At 33.2% G+C, this 13,800-nt stretch overlaps 2 protein-coding genes across 2 annotated transcripts; one reads left to right on the forward strand and one right to left on the reverse strand.

Annotated features, from left to right (window-relative positions):
* The first annotated feature begins 3,465 nt into the window (after nucleotides 1–3,465).
* Nucleotides 3,466–4,965, forward strand: LOC137806977 (uncharacterized). The gene is made up of 4 exons (XM_068607382.1): nucleotides 3,466–3,842; nucleotides 3,929–3,980; nucleotides 4,071–4,138; nucleotides 4,307–4,965. Exons 1-4 carry the CDS (start codon nucleotides 3,693–3,695, stop codon nucleotides 4,853–4,855), a joined length of 819 nt encoding a protein of 272 aa, XP_068463483.1. The 5' UTR covers nucleotides 3,466–3,692; the 3' UTR covers nucleotides 4,856–4,965.
* A 21-nt stretch (nucleotides 4,966–4,986) lies between these two features.
* Nucleotides 4,987–13,036, reverse strand: LOC137806976 (pumilio homolog 24). The gene is made up of 17 exons (XM_068607381.1): nucleotides 12,705–13,036; nucleotides 12,450–12,503; nucleotides 11,915–11,976; nucleotides 11,709–11,790; nucleotides 11,483–11,606; nucleotides 11,326–11,409; nucleotides 10,424–10,538; nucleotides 9,626–9,776; nucleotides 9,415–9,528; nucleotides 9,250–9,321; nucleotides 7,718–7,768; nucleotides 7,590–7,640; nucleotides 7,309–7,416; nucleotides 7,032–7,226; nucleotides 5,923–5,997; nucleotides 5,587–5,834; nucleotides 4,987–5,479 (listed from the first exon to the last, which is right to left on the reverse strand). Exons 1-17 carry the CDS (start codon nucleotides 12,897–12,899, stop codon nucleotides 5,347–5,349), a joined length of 1,914 nt encoding a protein of 637 aa, XP_068463482.1. The 5' UTR covers nucleotides 12,900–13,036; the 3' UTR covers nucleotides 4,987–5,346.
* Nucleotides 13,037–13,800: the final 764 nt, after the last annotated feature.

Below are 13,800 nucleotides of genomic sequence, written 5' to 3' on the forward strand. Positions count from 1 at the left end.
CATGGTTACGTTTATATCCTGTGAGAGCTCAATGTTCCAATTAGCATGCCTACACTTTTTTATTGTGATAACCAAGTGACACTTCATATTGCAACAAATCTTGTATTTCATGAGTGTATGAAGTATATCGAGATAGACTGTCACATCGTACGAAAAAAGTTACAAGCTGGGATGATAAGTCCATCACATGTCTCTTCACATTATCTGTTAGCATATATATTTACTAAGCCTCTCGAAAAAATCAGTTTGTGACTTTGCGAAATAAGTTGGGAGTCCATGATATTTTGAGTGAAAGTATTGAAATTATTATATTTTTCATATAGATGTATATAGAAAGTGTATCAATGTATAACATATGATAAGACAATAATTTAATGTAATTATTGATAAATAGGCATAACATATGGAGTAACAAATTATATGGAGCATATCTCTCCAATTTGATTGTCTAATTGTATATAAACAATAAACATGAGTTGAATGAATACAAAAATATCATTTCCATAATATTTAATAAATATTTATATAAAATTTAGCAGAAATATTAATTGAACCAATTGTAGTTTATATCAACTAAAAATAATCTTAATTAATGTCAACTGAAAAAAAAAATGTTAACATTATAAAGAAAAATCACGTTAACTCTTGCTAAAAAATAACTCAATTAATATGAATAGAAAAATATCATATATTAATACTATTAAATAAATAATTATTATTAATTATTTGATTTTAAATATTTTATATTTAATAATAAATTAAATTAATCATTTCAAATAATTTTATTTTAAAAAAATTGAAAATAAAGGAATTTAAAATAAAATATATTCAAATTAAATCCAATTAGTAAAGTTCAATATTTGAACAAATGGATAGAATTCTAATATTCATAAGAATAGAATTTGAACTATTTCCTATTGGGATTTGGATCAAGTAGAATACATGCAATAAAAAAAAATGTTTTGTAGAAGAAACATTTAGACGTGGAGATAAAAATATATTAATTGTTAAGTACCGTTTGTTTTATTTGCTTAAAGTTTCTAGTCGTTGCAAAATTATTATTTGTATCTATAATTCATGAAATATATCATTGTTATTAATCGTTTTGAATAATGCCAGTATTACTATATCGTTAGGGTGACTGAGTGTAAAGACAAACCAAGATTTAAAAAATGATATTAACCAAAAAATTTGGTGTGTAAGTAAAAGAGTGTGAGGAATAGCGTAGCAGCTTCATTTTGAATTAAGAATCTTGTAGGAGTCATGTTTATGCAAAAATTAACTTTTCCTTTCTCTCTTCTTTTATTTTACTTCTCCTCTTTTTCTCTTTTCCAAAGCTCTTCAAAGCAATATGCTATTCTTGTCATTCCATTAATTGGTCAATAACAATATCACTTCTGTCTTTTCTGTTTGGTTGCAGACAAATCAGAATATATATATATATATGTAAAATGTAAAATTCACTAATATTTTATTACTTTTAGACTTTTTAGATATATTTGTAATAAAAAAATATTAAAATAAATTTAATAATTTTTTTATTGATAAATATTATAATATTACAATGAATAATAAAACTATTAAAATGAGTAAGTATGAAAAATTTTAATATCTTAATCTATGTTGAAATTTCGTGTGTTATGTAAAAAAAATTAGTGAATAACTACTCCAATAAATTTCTTACTACATGTATCCATGTATCTAATACCTCTAAGACTAGACATGAAAATTAATTCCACGTAAAATACGAGAACCAAAAAACATATTTAGGTTTTTTTTATTCTATATACTGTATTATTTTCTCTTAACCGATTTTTGAATTGATGACCTCGCGAGCTGGGACAGTAGAAAATTTCCTAGGGTTCCTCATGATCAATGTCCTATAAATAATAATTAAGCAAATAAGTAAATAGAGTTGCATAGACTTGAATCTCCACCCTGACCCACAATTCCTGAATTTTCTTGTGTTGGATTTTGAATTTCCAGTACATTGTTGACCTGTATATTGGGCCATGGGAGCTTCAAATTAATTAATACTATGAAATAAAAATTGTAGCACTTTACCCTACTGCAATTTGTCCCTATGCAAAACAAAGCCTATCTTGGAAGATGCAGTTGTTAAACTCAAAACAAAGGTTCGGTTACCGATGTCTAAAGCAATAGTACTACTTCTTTCAAACTTATTGCTACTACATTTCAAGCAAACATTTAATATACTGCTTCAATACTTTAAATGTACACAACAAAACCTCTATTTTGAATATAAAAAAATCCCTAGTTTTCTCTAACTAACCAATGGTGATGGAAAAACTCTCCAGTGGGAATTTGGAGAAGACATGAAGCTGTTTGAGGATTGAGTGCCAGAACCAACTTGAAGCAGGACAAACCAACTTTCCCCTTAAAGCCACTGCACCAAAGGTTGTTACATTTTCACCTAAGCTTCAACCAATACATGATAACGAAGAAGACGTTTTTGTTAACTTACTTTTTTTTTGTAGTTTTTATCATTAGACAAGTTCACTAAACTAACTATATTTCCTTTCTTCTTTTAGTGCATTGTAAGTGTTGAAAATCTTCACTGTGACATGACAACTTTTTTCCACCATTCTGGTTAAAAAGATTATAAAAATTGTGATTTGGTTGCGATTTATAAATTAGCAGGCAATTTCCGAGGAGAAAAAGGTCTGAGATGCACAATGAATTGTGAGAAGATGAAAGATAATACGTTGTTTTGAACAAAAGGACAGGGTAGGGACCTATAATATGATTTCATTGTTTTTTTTAACCGGGCATTATATGAGTGGGTCACACCCTACTTGAACGCTCCCATCTCATCTTCACGGGTAATTTCTCGTTGAATTTAAAGACATTGTACCAAAATAATATTGCAATCTACCTACCCCAACACCATAACCTTCAAGCCTCTACGAACCCTTCATGTATTTTCTACCAGTAATTGTCACGTTTCGCTGCACAAGTGTATAACGGGTTTCATGTACCAAGGGTGCTTGCTTTTTTCATGACTCTTTTGTGAGTTTCTAATTTTCCACAGTGCTCTTACAAACATCAAGAAATAAAACAATACTTGAAGTGGATACTGAAAGATAAATCATTAAAAGTGGCCAGAATCACTGGTAAGTGGGTTAATCAAATTACACATACTACAGAATCTTTAGAAAACAACCTCTGAACTTCTGCAATTGTCACAGTGGTGTGAGGTTCTATTTTCAGCCTAACATGTTACTACTTACTAGTTGTTGAATGTTGCAACAAATGGTAGGGGGTGGTAGAGATTTGGAACAACAACTTGGTTAATCTAACTAACATAGAAGTAACATAATATATCATCATATAAAATAAGGCCTTTTAGTTGGATTTAGATTTAAATTTGAACAAGAAAAGGAAAAAGAAACGTAAGGGCCAAATGTCCTTCCCTAATACTTCTCAATCAGTGCCATTTGGAGAGAATAACGTTAACCTCTCCGTATCTCTAAACTCGTCTGATCCCACCAACTGATCCAATGTCAAATATCTCCTCCGCAAAGGTTGCTATTTTTTCTTAATCTCCGCATCTCTGTTTATTATTACTGCCCTCCGAAAACCAACAAAAGGAAACCACCTTCACTATTTCTAACCCCTATTCGCGTTTTGTCCTCAACTTCCAATATTCGCGCTATCATATCACTCTCAAAATGGGGAGAATGGGACAAGACTCAGACCCCAAGTCCAAGTTGGTATTAGAGATTTGCTCCATTTCCACGCGTTCTGTGGTATGTGCTCATCATACATTTCTCTCAAAACCAGCTAACGCAACATTCGTTGACTGGTATTGCATTATTGGAGTAAGTTCTTTACCTTTCTTGTTGAAACAAACCGTATATAGGTTCCCTTTTATGATGCAAAGTTTCTCCATATTGGGTTCTCATAGGTGGAAGAAAATGCAGGGGTGAATGCCATTCGCAAGAGGTACCATAAACTGGGTAGGTTTAACTGGTTATATATGGCTTTGTGAAATCTGGCATTCTCTCTCTTTTCTGAATAATTAGGAGCCTCTTTTTTCCCTTCTGTAGCCTTACAAGTTCATCCAGATAAGAATAAACACCCCAAGGCTGAAATTGCTTTCAAGCTCGTTTCTGAGGTATTTCTGTGATGTTTTTTTTCCTTTTAATTGTTTAGCCGCTAAGCCTGCAGGTAACATAACACAGAAACAATGAACATTTATTTTCTGGTGATTCTAAACTTTGAAGGTATTATCAACACCCCATGGTGGAATACAATCTCATCCCTGCCACCCTTTTTCTTGTAGGCCTATGCATGTCTATCTAATGCAGCAAAGAGAAAAGACTTTGACGTGGAGAGATATAAGCATTTCTGCATCGAGTGCAGAAGAATTCCGTATACATCGAGCAATGCCCCTGTCAATTCAGGTGGATCAGGTTTTAAGGCATGGCACATCATCACCAGGTCAAGATCTTTTAAACTTTGGAGAAATATTAGGGAAATGAGAGAAAGATTCATGGACGAGGCTAAGGTGATAGAGAACTGTTTGCGAACAAATTCAATGTCAAGGAAAGAATCTCCACGCCAAAATCCGGTTGGCTTTCTACATAGAAGCAAGTCGCTTCATAGATATGAGAAAGAAACCCCTGTTTTCGATCCGTCGGATTACCTGTACCAAGGGTACCCTCATCTGAGGAGCAATATTTACAAGAATTCTTCAACTTTTTGGTACTTGCAGAGAAATAGTATGCATCACAATGAAAAAGGAGGTGCTCTGCATGCCTCCCCTGTTTTTGAGGTCCAATCTAGGAGTTTGTTTGCTGGCAAATTCGCTTTTGTTCCGTCAAAATGTTAGCTAGAAATATTTAATTCACGCAATGAGATTGTCAGCCTCTCGCTTCTTCTTTAAAGGATTACTTGCATTTCGTTTGAAATTGGCATGATATATATGCGTCTCATTACGAACCCCCAAGCGTAAAAAATGCATTGAAATAAAAATTAGGCGACATAGCTTTTAAAATAAAATTAAACAGTTGAACACAGTAACAACACATACATGTACTGCAATACACTGACTGTTAACACTACCTGGGATGCAAAATTGCTGCATTAAATATGCAAAAGTAGATCATTACACATCTAGTAATTCCCATGAACTAGCACTGTTTCTCCTGGTTGTCAAAATCACGACATCAGCTTTCTCAATCAAATTTAGTTTGTGCCTTTTAACTGTTTTCTACAAATTCAGAAAAAGTAGATGGTTACTGCCTCCACATCATAACTTGGCTACTGATCTTGTGCCACACCTGTCCCTTTGAGATATAGTCCCCTTTTCCATCAAGACAATTATTGGCTTTCTTGTTCTTTATGCTTCGGGTTCTTGAGAATTCCACGGTCAATTAAAGGCTGTAGCTCTTTTTTTACAAGTTTTTGCACTTTCAGATCTGGTGATTCTAAAAATGCTGAAACAATCTTGCAGCTGCAACCATATTGACATGACATGACAAAAAGAAGACGTAAGAAATCAATACTTTGCACCCTGATTTCATTGGTTAAAATCTGAACTAAAAAGTAAATGAAACTTACCTATGGCCATGCGCCCATAACTCACTTTTCCCTTTAAAAGCCTTTTCCCATAAGGTGGAAGCAAAGTTGGGGCAATCCAAAATCAGTTTTCTAATGGTCCGACTTGAATGGAAATTTTCAAGGACATGCTCCTCTTGTGAATCTGCTGGTTTAGGCATTGCTGCAAGAGAAGCTACTGCGTTGTGGAGAGAATTTATCTTATCATCCAAAGTTGGGAGCATTATGCCATCAGAACCCCCTGTTGCAACCTGCATGTGCAATTGAATTTAACAAGACAATACTTGGTAAAAATTTACTGAACTGGTGAGATTATAATATCAACATCCTCTTTATTACCTCATACAAAATCTCCTTGCCAAAATTTGACCGTAGCAGTTCTTCAACGCTCTCAATACATACATCAAGAAGACTCTGCAAAACAAGTTACAATAAAACAATATTTTCAGCACAACATCATAACTCACCAGGTTCCGCATTTGCCTATCATCAAAATCAGTACTAAGTTCCTTTTTAAGTGTATTTTAAGGTTGGGTGTACTACAACCTTTATCTAACTCATTGATTTATTTGTCATTGATTATTATTAATTTCTCCCCACTTTAATTTCTCTCAATACATACACATCAAGAAGACTCTGCAAAACAAGTTACAATAAAACAACATTTTCAGCACAACATCATAATTCACCAGGTTCCGCATTTGGATATCATCAAAATCAGTACTAAGTTCCTTTTTAAGTGTATTTTAAGGTTGGGTGTACTACAACCTTTATCTAACTCATCGATTTATTTGTCATTGATTATTATTAATTTCTCCCCACTTTAATTTTATCATAAATGTAGTATAACAACTAAATATTAGGTGAAGGGTATAATTGACTAATAATAGTCTTGATCTTTTAAAATGACATATACATCGATAAGAAAGTTGAAACTTAAAAAGGATCAGAGGTAATATGATTTATGTGAGCAAGATATAAAAGAAATTGTTGGAAATAATCATAACGAGATTAAGTAATATATTTACGTATGACATTATAAATGTGTGTAGGGAGTTTCACTCAATATTAACCTAGAAATTGTCCACTCTGCACTAAATCTATCAAGAGTAGACATTGTATATTACATGCAGAACCTTTTTATTCATTTTCTTGAGTAAAAGACCTAATTGTCCACTCTGCATTAAATTCGTCTAGTCTATTGTATGGATTATATGCAGAACCTAAGTATTCCTTCTCTTGAATAAAAGACCTTTTCATTCACTAGATTCTCTCCAACAGATCGCTTTCTCTCTCTAAATCTCCTGGTCTTAAACAGGAATATGTAAAGAAACTTTCTTTTATCCGAATTAAATCAGGAACAAAAATTAAGGAGAGACAAGCATCAGTACAAAACACAGGTTAAACATGTAAAAAATCAAATATAAAAGAAAACCAAATCAACCTACATCTGCAAGTCCACTCTTGATCAATAATTCCTGCCTTCTAACAAGTGGGTCTTTTTTCCCACTCTCAGCCAGGTCGGAATCATCCACAGAAGTCTTATCTTTATTAACTTCATCCACTGCCATGTCTTCCTTGGATTCTTCGTCACCAAGTGAAACCTTGATAGTTTCAGTAAGAGAGCTCTCTCCTGACTGATCCTGATAGCATCAAATGAAGAGTGTGACAAATATAGCTGCTTCTAAGTAACAAAAAGCAGAAAAGATAGATTAAAAAATGAACCTTCGGAGACAGAGAAGGTATAGATAAACTAAGAGTAGCAAGATCATCAGGACTGAAATAGCGTGAACTATTAGGATGTAATAATTGGAGTAAGGGTCGCCTTCCATTCTGTAAAATTCAGAAGTAAACAACAGAACAGAATTACAGCAAGAAAACACAATAAACATATACATAGGCATAAGAAGGATTTCTAAGAAGTTTTCTATTAATTCATGAAAACTATATTCAATTCTCCTTCATAATGCTTGTAAACATCAAAGGTAAAGTACGGTAGGACAAACCTTATCCAGAACAAGCTCCTTTAGAACTGACTGAAACCCACGAATGATTTCCTGCATCATGAATGCTTAACGCTTAGAAATATTTACTAATCATGAGAAAAACAGAATCATAACAAAACCAAACAAACCTTTGTTATCAGTTTTGTGTCATCGACAACTGAAAGAATGCAAACCAGCACCTGTAAAATTGATTATACAACTAGAAGTTAGGAGCGCAAACATGATTCTTTTTCACTGATTTCTAAAGTTGGTGTTAAAAGTATGATTGGTATTGTACTATACAGCTTACACAAAGCTGCTTTCTGGGTATGCGTACCTAGCATAAGGGGTTGAGTGTTATAGGGTATACCTTTCCCTTGTAATGTACTCCTCTCTCTTCCATATATATATATAACATTACCAGCCGAGAACAACTGACTGATTTTTATCCTTAACATTACACTTGGAAATATGCCACTCTAAAACAAGTTCTAAAGTAAGAATTACAGATAACAACTACATATGAGAAGTAACTATTGAGTCAATACACTTCAAGACAACCCAAGAAACATGAGAGACAGATAAATAAGTGATAGGAGAAAGCCAAAAATCACGAGGATGAATTCACACATGCAGAGTGGGGTTAATATACAAAAAAGGGAATGGATTCTCTGCAGTGACATTACCACTGCATGAGATCCTACTCTTTCAATATAATTCTTAAGAAAGTGAAATTTAAGTCTAGCTCAACTTCACAAAATTGGCTTCTAATGGCTTCACTATAATTTGACTTTATCTCCAGTCAATATGGACTCCAACACATCCCTAATGATTAGGAATGTACATCTTGAACATGAGACTAGGGGAAACCTAATAACCGGTGACAGGAGGTCCAACAAACTTAACTTGGATAGAGTCTGAATGACTCTGATGTCATTTTAAAAAAAGTGGAATTTAAATCTAATTTAACTTCATAGATCTGACTTTTAAGGTAAGATTTGCATAAACTCTAATTTGGTTTTATCTCAGTCGATGTGACCTTCTTCAACAATAATATATTTCTATAATAAAAGTGAGATTGTGCAAATTAAGAAGTGGGATCTTAACATGACGTACAGATGTCAGTAGTGGATGTTTGGCAGAAGAATAATACAGAGACAGTTATGGAATATTTCTAGAGGAGGGGAAAGAGGAAAGGTATTTAATTATTCAGAATTTGTGATTTTAGTATTGGCTGGTGTTTGTACTCTCCAGGAAATCCCAAATGAGAACTTCCTTTCATTTACTTCTCTGTTGTGTTTGGCCAGTGGATTTTGGGAGTTTTTCTTCGACTTTTAGAGAAATAGCCTCCATTGTTTGAGAGAAATCCAGTTTTAAATTTCAGAACAGTGCATTAAACAAGCATGGAAACTCATACAAGCGTGCACACCTTTCTGAACCCTGGATGTTTAGAAAAAACAAATCCCTATTAAATGATTTAGGTCCATATGATTCACAGCTATTTCTGAATTTTTTAACTATTTAAGGGTGAACTGTGTCACCAGGTCAAATATTTTTTCCCTTTTATCTGTGCCCAGGGAGAGGCGCCAGCATGAATAATTTAGACTCAGATAAAGGCACAACTAAATCATGAATAGGCTGGGTTAACAAAAAAGCATAGCCTCACAGTCGAATTACTTACCATGCACCCATATTGATGATAAGCTGTTTTGTCTACGTGCCCCTTCAATCCTTTGATAATCTTCTTTCTTTCCTATAAATGGAGTGTAAAGAACAATCATATGGTGTTTATCATAAAGAATACTCTAAACATTTCTATTGATAAGAAAGATGTTGCTGGACAAACCTTAGCATTTCCATATTTTACACACAGAATTCCAATTTTGGCTCCATCCCTCGTACCAATCATTCTAACAATGAGTGGACTTGATAACTGTTGGATTATATCTGTGACAGAGGACTTTTGAAGAAGTTGATTTAGATACTATTGCCCAAGGTGAAATTTGTTGCAAAAATAAAAGGCATGAAGAAACATTGGTGAAATGGAAGAGAGGTACCTTGTCAGCAATGCTAAAATATTCCAGCAAGACTCTATGTAAGATAGAATGGTCAACTATCCCTTTCTCTAAAATTGGCTGAATCACTGATGTCATATGTCGCAAAACTGAACCTTTCTGTAGCTTCAACTTGGACATCACATCTAATAATCTGACACACAATAAAAGCTAAGGAAAAACTCCAGCAAGAGAAAAACAAATAAATCACCATATTAAATTCTTACACATCCCATTAAAATCGGTAAAATTAAGAAATTAACATCAATTCTGGCAGGAAAAGAACTAATCATTGCAAGGAAAACTGTCCTTATCATTGTTTTATATACATTGCCAGCTTCGTAGAATAAAAATACCAATACAAATTTCACAAGAACTTACTCATCTACAAGTATCTAAATGAAAGTTGAGATAAAAAAAGATGGACTATATTTCCCTAGTAATTTATTCAAAATTAAACTTATTTCAAATCATTCAGTGTAACACAAAGTAGTGGGATATCAAGAAAATAGTCAGAAACTAATTATATATTGAATAAATTTTAGTCCCCGGTTTCTCTAATCATGGTGCTTCCAGAAAAACCCCAAAAGGCATTCAAATATAAGCAGGTCTCAAATAAATAAATAAAAGTTGGAACAGAAGGTTCATCTATCTTTTCCAAGTAACTTTTGCAAAGGTAGGATATGTCCTTATGCATTCTACCCCCTTCAATGTCAGATTCCAGTAATTATTTTTTAAAATTATTTTAAATATAACTTATAGTGATGTTGAATTGTAGACTACCAACAACTAAGTCTTTACCTGCTCTCTTTCAATGACACTAGATCCTTAAACAACTGAAGTTCTGTGGAGTATAATTCCAAAAGCAGTTCTTGCTTTTGTGCAGCATTTGCTAACTCATAAGCATGCTCTACAACTGCATCACATGTAGATACACAAAACTTATTGCAGGAAAGTTGACTTTGGCTAAAAGCTGAATATTAAAATTATTAACAATTTCATATCATGTTATGGAAAATCAGCAGAAAATTAGTGAGGAAAACTAGTATTGGATTTTCTCTCATTGTTAGTAGCAACGTTTTAAATTTCAGGTTGGAGCACCTAGTGGTTGGCTTCAAAAACACTTTACCAAGATAGCACATGGGAGAACAGCTGCTATTTAAAAAAGATTTATAGTTTATGTAATATATACTATAGACATAGAAATTCTCAAAAAGATAAAAAAAAATAAAAATTAGTAACATTTTATAATTAACAATAAAAAGTCAGTTGTTTTAACAAAATGTACAAGAAAACACCAACAGAAGTCAAATAAAAGTTTCCTAGATTGCAATTAGCAGTCATCATCTTCTAAATCCAAGTCTTCTTTACCATTATCACTATTATTACATCTATATATTTCAATTTTGGAAATTAAAATCCCAAAATAACCCTCCAAAAAAGTCCTGATGTCTCATTTCTAAGGTATTTTTTGTAATCAACAAATGGCACCATTCTAGCGCCCAATATGGTCGCTATTCCGCTGCTACAGCTGCTGCACTAAACCTCTCCAGTACATCAACCCCTGTAGCAGGCAAGGGCCACTCCACACTGCTATAGTGTGCTATTTAAAACCATGGTTAGTAAAACTGCAATCCTAAACAATTCAGATCCAAACCATGAACACCTGCAAGCAAAATACTACCCAAACCAAAGTTACATACCAACTGAGCCAACCATATGACGAAGAAGAGGAGCAACGTGACCATGGAGAGTGGAGATAAAGCCTGCTAGTTGTTTCTTGGAGGCTGAAAAAGGAGAGTCAATTAAAAGAAAAGATGACACTGACAAATAACTACGTATATTTCATATAGACCATACCGTTGTCGAGCATCTTCTTCACTAAGTGAACAGCATAGGCATTGTATGCTAGATTTAGAAAATGTGGAGAAAGCTCTTCAAATACTGTATCCCTTTCAGCTTGAGAACAATGCTTGACACAAGTCTTTAAATTAAAACAAAAAGAAAGCAAATTATTTAAACTGCATGCTCTTCTAAAATTATGTGAAACAGAAAATTGAAAAAAAGTATATACCAACAAATATACCTGAAGAACACGAGATGAAATGTGAGAGCCAACAATCTCTGAAATCTTCCCCTTCATCTTTTGCAGAGCTTCTGTAACTAGCCTTCAATTATAAAAAAAAGTCTGAAGTAAGACATAATAGGGACAACAAGAAGAAAAACAAAAACGCTTAGCATACCATTGACAATGAAATGTCAGTCCCTAATTTTTTTCTTAAAGGAACATACTTAGCTCTGTCCTCTTTAGCAATTTCATGACGTCTCATTTTTTCCCATAGACGTGCAAGCTCCTGTATAGAATTAACCAAAATTAAATAACACCTTGTGAATTCTCAGCAATAGATGTGCAAGAAACTTGAGTTATAACCAGGGTTCTAAATTGCGGACAATAACAACTGTTGCACCGCAATGTTGTTGGTGTGCTGCAACAGTCCGCAATTGCAGAATAAATTTTAATCACGTAAAATTAATCTTGTATTCTAATTGTTGAAGTGTGATAGTGTAGGATAGTAGGAGAATATCAGAGCCGTTTGATGGTGGCAAATTTGGCAAACTACACAAACTCTTCAAATAAAATAAAAATTTATACCGCCTAATGAATAAAACATAAACCAATAAATCAGAATAACTGTATAATTCTTCTTTCCATTAGTTGGAATCATACAATAATATCACGCCATGAGCTACCGCAATTTAGAAATATGGTTACAGCACTAAGTTCAAGTGACATAATACTTTAAAATATGAAAAGGAATGTTCTCACTTGTTCAAGAGTATAATGTCGCCTTCTCTTCTTTTTTCTGGCATCCGCAAGTTCCTGAGATGAAACACACTCTCTCAGCTAATCAATCAAAACAAATAATCTACAAAATTTTCGCTGATCAACTAGCATAGAACAAACCAAAAATTGAACAAACTCCTTGAACGATTCCAGTATGATTATCCACATTACAGGCACATATCGAAATCATAAATTTGCAACACGCTATTTCGAATTATTACAATAAAGAAGAGAAACCTTGGCATGAATACGACGTTCTCGGCCAGTAAGAGGAGGCATCTGCTGCTTCTTGTCTTTGGCAACAGAGTGCGGTTTGTGCTTCTTTGAGACAGCGAGATTGGAAGTCTTGGACTTAGAGGGAGATTCGTGAGTTTTGTTATCGAGTCGCTTTCTCTTTTTTGTGTTTCCGGCGTCCTGCTTCTTCGCCGCCATTGCTCAAGCTCTGAGGTTACGTTTGCCGCGTTGAGTCACTGGCACCTAAAGCTCGGAGGCGATCCCGCGGGTTTACGATTACTAGGGTTTATACAAAATTTTCACATATGTTGAGATATATCGAGATTTATGTTTTCGATAGCGTTATGCTAAAATGTCATTTTTGTCCTTTAAACCGTAGTAATATTTTTAGTAAATTTACACTTCAATCTCTGTATTTTAAATAAATTATGCTCAATATTTTTATTATTTGATTCTGAGAAATCTCTGATTTTTTTTAATTATGCATAGCATCGTGTGCATATTACGAAAATCCCTTTTTATGGACTAAAATTCAGTATCTTGCATTAATATTTGAAAATTTAAGACAATTTAGATGAAAAGTTAAAAAGTGGATTATATTTATAAACGAATAAAGTTTAGAGATATATAAATTTAAGAAAAATATATCACTTTGAAATAAAAATAAATGAAGAAAATAAAGAAAAAATATTAATAATAATCCTTTAAAATTTAAATAATATTTATTTCAAAAGCATAAAGGTAAAAATAGAAGTAGGAGGATGATTATAGAAAAGAAGTGATTCTCATCAAAGAGCACATGCACATCTGATATTTCGAAATTTACCTAGTCTCAATATCATATGAACCAAATTTACCTAGTCTCAATATCATATGAACCAACAGTTTTTTTAATGAAGGTACCCAGTGAAAATGCACCTTTGACTTCTAAGAGCAAACTTAGTGCAATCTTTGTGAATCTTGGAAGCAAAGCAAAGGCACCTAAAGATTTTAATGTGAATATAATTGGGGGTTGTGACAAAAAAAAAATGTGATATAGGATTTTCTCTTGGAGAAATAAAGTAGGGGTACAATTAATAAGTTAATTGGTTGTAAGAAT

The sequence above is a fragment of the Phaseolus vulgaris genome, chromosome 3, assembly GCF_000499845.2.
Source record: "Phaseolus vulgaris cultivar G19833 chromosome 3, P. vulgaris v2.0, whole genome shotgun sequence".
NCBI classification, from domain to species: domain Eukaryota; kingdom Viridiplantae; phylum Streptophyta; class Magnoliopsida; order Fabales; family Fabaceae; genus Phaseolus; species Phaseolus vulgaris.

Excerpts from the sequence above, each read along its gene's own strand:
- LOC137806977 (XM_068607382.1), top strand. The coding sequence starts at position 3,693 with ATGGGGAGAATGGGACAAGACTCAGACCCCAAGTCCAAGTTGGTATTA. Across the intron at positions 3,843-3,928 it reads ACTGGTATTGCATTATTGGA|GTGGAAGAAAATGCAGGGGT; the intron begins GTAAGTTCTTTA and ends GGGTTCTCATAG. Across the intron at positions 4,139-4,306 it reads CTTTCAAGCTCGTTTCTGAG|GCCTATGCATGTCTATCTAA; the intron begins GTATTTCTGTGA and ends TTTTTCTTGTAG.
- LOC137806976 (XM_068607381.1), bottom strand. The coding sequence starts at position 12,899 with ATGGCGGCGAAGAAGCAGGACGCCGGAAACACAAAAAAGAGAAAGCGA. Across the intron at positions 7,417-7,589 it reads AGGAGCTTGTTCTGGATAAG|AATGGAAGGCGACCCTTACT; the intron begins GTTTGTCCTACC and ends TGAATTTTACAG. Across the intron at positions 5,835-5,922 it reads GCAAGGAGATTTTGTATGAG|GTTGCAACAGGGGGTTCTGA; the intron begins GTAATAAAGAGG and ends TTGCACATGCAG.